This window comes from Carlito syrichta, unplaced genomic scaffold (genome assembly GCF_000164805.1).
Source record: "Carlito syrichta isolate Samal-C Ts95f unplaced genomic scaffold, Tarsius_syrichta-2.0.1 Scaffold304743, whole genome shotgun sequence".
Lineage (NCBI taxonomy): Eukaryota > Metazoa > Chordata > Mammalia > Primates > Tarsiidae > Carlito > Carlito syrichta.
In genome coordinates, this window is record NW_007248839.1 from 563,904 (window position 1) to 569,131 (window position 5,228).

General features: G+C 60.3%; 1 protein-coding gene across 30 annotated transcripts in view; it reads right to left on the reverse strand.

Annotated features, from left to right (window-relative positions):
* Window positions 1–5,228, reverse strand: part of CACNA1G (calcium voltage-gated channel subunit alpha1 G) — a 57,172-nt gene that overhangs the window by 30,174 nt on the left and 21,770 nt on the right. For 20 of the 30 annotated variants that reach the window (XR_002482125.1, XR_002482123.1, XR_002482124.1 and 17 more), the window contains exons 10-13: window positions 4,451–4,636; window positions 4,242–4,356; window positions 4,005–4,160; window positions 1,161–1,229 (exon numbers count right to left, since the gene is read on the reverse strand). Coding sequence is in view for 25 of the 30 variants with exons in the window: in XM_008060826.1 (XP_008059017.1) it covers window positions 1,161–1,229; window positions 4,005–4,160; window positions 4,242–4,356; window positions 4,451–4,636 (526 nt within the window). In the remaining 5 variants the exon portion in view is untranslated. The remainder of the gene's footprint in view (window positions 1–1,160; window positions 1,230–4,004; window positions 4,161–4,241; window positions 4,357–4,450; window positions 4,637–5,228) is intronic. The other 10 variants (XR_002482127.1, XR_002482126.1, XM_008060823.1 and 7 more) reach the window with 1 other exon arrangement.

Here is a 5,228-nt window from a genome sequence, read left to right on the forward strand (position 1 = left end):
GGACCTGGGGACCTGAGTCAAGTGGTCACTAGAGCCTCTCTTACAAAAGTCCCGCTCAAGGGCCCTGGCCTTCTCTCCATGGCTGCCCTCCCCCGGGCCTCAGACCCAAGGACCCTGGAAGGAGATGGAAAGACCCCAGGTGGAGCAGCTCAGCCCAAGGACACCACTTCAGTCCCTCTGTGCCTTCCCTTCCTCTCCCCAAGTCCCGGCCCCCTCCCTGGCCCCATTTTTACCTCTCTCCCTGTCTCTGGGATAGTTTTTTCTTCGTTCTTAGCAGGTCAGTAGGTTCCCCAGTAATTACACACTTCTCCTTAAGAAGTTATTAAAAAATACTTGATTGCTACTTTTGATAAGGACATAAATATTGGGTAATTGGCATCTCAGGGGATCATTTTCATTAACTCAGTTTACATCCCTAACGAGGCCTTTAATTATCAAGTGGGATCTCCAGGGGGCTTCTCGGGATGTGCAGCGCCATGGGGTCCCGCAGGAATCCCAGCTTTGCCCCGAATTCTGGTGCTGGTGCACGGACCAGCAAAGCTCAGGCGCACTGTGGAGCCAGGGGAGGCACAAGCCCCGAGGTTGCTGGCGGGACTTAACTGGGTAATGAAGGGGCCAGAGATTCAGAGGTGGGTTTAAAACATTGGTACATTCTGGCAAGAGCCACACCATCCCTGCATCCTTCAAGGACTTGTCCTCAGCTGAGGCAGCTTGTGGGGTCTCCAACCGGGGCCCAGGCCAAAGGGGGAAGGGGCGAGAGACGGGGGAGCATGGTCTGCCGCCACGGGTCTCAACTCCACTGAGGCTGGGTGTCCGGGACTCCTCCAGAACCTCAGAACAGGCACGCAACACGGGGCGCCCCACACACGTGCACACAGAGGATTCTAAGTCCCTTCCTTCTCCGGCCCTTCCGCCGGTCTGGCAGGGATGGAAATGGCGCCCTTGGCGGGTTGACGGAGGCAGAGGCCAGGAAGCGCCCCCCCTTCCACGCTCTCATGGGGGAAGGGACTTAAAATCAAAGCAAACCTCACAACACCAAAGGCCGCCACGGCTATCACAGGTTGCACAGCAGCAGAGGTGAACACGAGCACAGAGACACGGAGGCGGAGTGGGGGGGCACAGGGCATTGGGGGCATGCCGGCTCAGGATCGCGTACCTACCCCCTGGGAGTCGACAGGCAGCTGAATACAGCTTAACTGTCCACTCGCATCTTCCCGTTTGCTGATTTCCTACGGGGAAAGGGGGAGGCAGGGAGGGCCGCTGGTCACAGGCGCCCAGGCCTTCAAACATCAGCAGTGTCGAGGGAGGATGAAAAAAAGGGGGGCACAAACCCCACAGCAGGGGAAACAGAGACACGGGGTGGGGGGGGAGGGGCAGGGGGGAAGAGAGGGGGCAAAATGGCCTTCCAGAATTCAACCACAGGCCCTGAGGCCAGAATGAATCTGAAGGGTGAGGGCAGAGGCCGCGAAGATGGGGACAGGGCAGGAAAGAACGGAGCCCCCCGGTGATCCTAATCATCACAGCTGCCACTCAGGGAAGGTGTGCCCGGCGTCGTGAAACTGCTTCCTGAGACCAGCTTGCTACCTCGCAAGGCAGAAAGCGGGCACCACTATCACCATCTTACATAGGAGACACCTGAGATTTGGAGAGGTGAAGGAAACGGCCCCAAATCATCCAGAGTAAGAGGTAGATTTGGGCCTTGAACCTGAGTCTCAGACACAGCTCACCTCCCAGAGGCAGGAAGCAGGGGAGGGAGGAGGGGAGGAAAGTCAGCATCGACTGGGAGTAGAATCAGGCCTCATGACTTCCTACACTCTCGGCATAAGTCCCTTCAAATCAGAAGAGACCCAGCTGCTCCGTCTGGGATGCGATGTGACAAGTAACACTGAGCTGATGGCTATGATGTTGTTTAGTATCAATTAATGGCCTCACACAGGGCCCGCTGTCTGTTCATTTAATTAAGTGTGTGGATGATAAATATACAGGGATTCAGGGCACTGCCCCCTGTGAGTTAAGAAACCACCAGCCAAGCAGGCTCTGTCCCTGGACCACCGACTCCAGCTCTTGGCAGCGTGGAAGGCCAGCAGGGGGGTACTGGGGAGGCCTCCTGCTGGGGAAGCCACTTCTTCTACCCAAGTGCATTGCCTTATTTGTTTAAAAAAAAATCCCAGGCCATCGCAACAGCGAAACCAGCCTCCTCTGGTCAACTGAGGGGTCTCCCTTGGAGTTAGGTGCTCGGCCCCCTGAACTTGCAGGTGCCTTGGAGATGTCCAGGTCACCAGCATCGAACGACACCCATGCCCACTGCATGCAGGACATTGGAGCAGCTGGCCCAGCCCCTCCTGCGGGCCATGGCCACCACCTGCTCCCAAGGAGGAGGGTGATCTTGAAACTCCTTCTCCGTCCCACCCCAGATCCGAGCATCACAGTCCAGAACACCACATCCTGAGACCCTCCTCGCAAAGGCGGTTATTCTCAGAAGGCTGAGGAGGGTGTGGCCACCCAGCCCTTGTGGACCCCTCCCGCTGGGGCAGCTTGCAGGCCCCCAGCAGGGCCAGAGTGACCAGGCCGCCTGCGGGCCAGGCTGCTCCGGTTCCCACACTCAGACTCTGCTGTTGCCTAGCAACCAGGCTCAGCGGCCCTGGATTGAGCAAGGGGCTCCCCGAGAGGGCCGAGGGCGGGGAGGGGGTGCCTGTGCCGGCACCTCAAGACGGCCTCGGCAGCTGAGTGGCAGTGCAGGGAGGATCCTCTGCTTCTCTCCACGGAGCACCCCAGGAGTTTGTCGAAGGGAAACTCGGCTGTCAGGAGCTGCCTTTGGAAGGGGCCCAAGGCCCCGTCCTCCCGCCGGCCCTGAGGGAGTCCACAGGAACCCGGGCTCTTGTGGGAGTGCTGTAGCACCCCTTAACTCTTTGGGCCCCAGGGAACCCCCAAACCAGCGTCCCATTCCAGGGAAGTGCCGACGTGCCCCCCTCCCTGCAAGAGGCTGGGCCACCACCAAAGGCTCCTCAACAAGCTGCCCTCACTGCCACCCAGTGGGGAGGAAATGCGCTAATGGGCAACCACGGAATGAAAAGGGAAGTGGGGGGGGCAGCGGCACCGCCCCCCACCAACCCAGCTGGCCCACGGGAACGGCCCTCCCTTGCAAGGCTGGGAAAGAGTCGGAAAATAGATTTTTGTTTTTCCACCGTGTGCCGGGTATTTATAGACCAGGCCGCAGCGGGAGTTTCCATCCGGGTCACCCGGAGAGAACTGGACCAGGAGCTTCTCCAGGCCCAACCTGGAGCATTTCTAGGTTGGGTCAAACCGCCCTGCTTGAGGCGCCAGGACACTGGGGCATGTCTAGGGGCGGGATGGGGAGAGAGGCAGCGCTGAGGGGGAGGAGGGGGCGCGACCCTCCCGATGGAGGCTGCGCCCAGGGCCGGGGAGGGCGAGATCAATGCAAATCAATATTAATTGATGACGCTGCCTGTGACGGAGGTGATGGAGCTGGGCTGGAAACAGGACGCTCATCTCTGCCATGCTCACAGTTAATTGGGCTCATTTCTCACTCTGGGCAGCTTGTCCTGCCCGGGCCTCTGGTGGCATCTCCATCAGCTCAGTCAGAGCCCAGATGATTTGCACACAAGCCTCCCGCACCCCTCAGCATGCAGAAGGTGGCGTGTCTCCAGATGTCCCTGAGAGCAACCAGGCTCAGGAGTCCAGCCAGCACTCCTCTTGTCTGACTCTCTGGGGAAGCGGATCTAGCTGACTCTGGGAAGAAAGCCCACTTGGCAGTTAACCTTTGGCCCGGGGACCCCAAACATCCATCCTGCGTCCCGTGTGATGAGGGGCTGCGTGAGACCCAGAGCCTTCCACCCTGGTCCACCCCAGCTTGGGCTGAGTGGCGCTTCCTGCTGGACCCCCCGTCCCCTGAGGTCGGCGGCAGAGGGGGACAAGGCTCAAGTCGATTCCTGCTGGAAGTGGGACTGCGGTGGGCAGGGGGAGGGGGGCGGGCAGGGGGTTACCTCCGCCTGGAAGCCCTCCACCAGAATGGCGACCAGCAGGTTAAAGAGCACGTAATTGCCGAAGGTCATGAGGGCAATAAAGTAAAGGGCAGCCCAGGACGACGTGGAGGCCATGCCGTTGTAGAGGACTTTGTTCCAGTCCTCCTGGGTCAGGATCTGCAGGCAGAGGACAGGAATCAGGGACTTCGCCAGGGGCACCCCCTGCCCTGCCCGCACCCTGCCCTGTCACCCTCGCACTTGAAAGACAGTGACGATGGCCCAGAGCAGGGAGTCGAAGTTCTTCCGGTCTGGCAGCGTGTCCCCGTCCCGCTCTGAGGCAAACTTGCAGCCGAAGAGATGCATGCCCAGGATGCTGGGGGCACAGGGAGCACGAGATGGGGGTCAGGCCTGGCACCTCCGTCCCTCAGGCCTTCCCGCCCCAGGCCCGGCCCGGCCGCCTGCCTCACCTGAAGATGAAGATGAAGAGCATGAGCAGCATGCAGAAGGTGGCCACGTTGTCCATGGTCTTCATGAGCACCACGAGCTGCCGCTGCAGCGCCGGCAGGAAGCGCACCAGCTTGAGCACGCGCATCAGGCGGAAGGTCCGCAGCACCGACAGGCCGCCCCCCTGCTGGCCCACGATCTCCCACACGCTGCAAGGGGGGCAGGCAGCCTGAGCCCACCACACCTTCGCCCTGGCCTGCCGCTCCGGGGAGAGGACTCAGCAGCACCTGAGGGCCTGGACGGGCCAGCACAGCCGAGCGGAGCCTCCGAGAGGCTGAAGATCTGGGCCACAGCCCTGGCGCCCTCTGCCTGCCCGCTCCCGGCCACAGATCCCATCCTGGCCGCAGACAGCCCCCCCCCAAATCCGGCCAATGCAACTGCTTCAAGTTATGGAATATTTGCTGTGTTCTCTTCTAATGAAATCTAAAGCCAATTCCAAAAGCAATAAAGCAGTTCTTCTGGCCCCAGGCCTGGGGGAGACGGAGCACTTTCCCGAGGTCTTGGAAACCCTAAAGCAAGTTGCTGGCATCGGAGACAGTTTCCAAGCACTTTGCGAGCAGGGCAGCTGGCTGGGCCTCATACCTCCTCTGATTCCTCTCCAAAGCCAGTTCCAACCCTCACCCACCCCAGACTTGGGTGGGGCCAAGGACAAGAGGTGGGAGCGGAGAGAGGGGACTAAAGAGGGACCAGAGCAAGGAAGATGTGCGCCTGAGGCCTGCTTGAGCCACGGAGGGCTGAGAG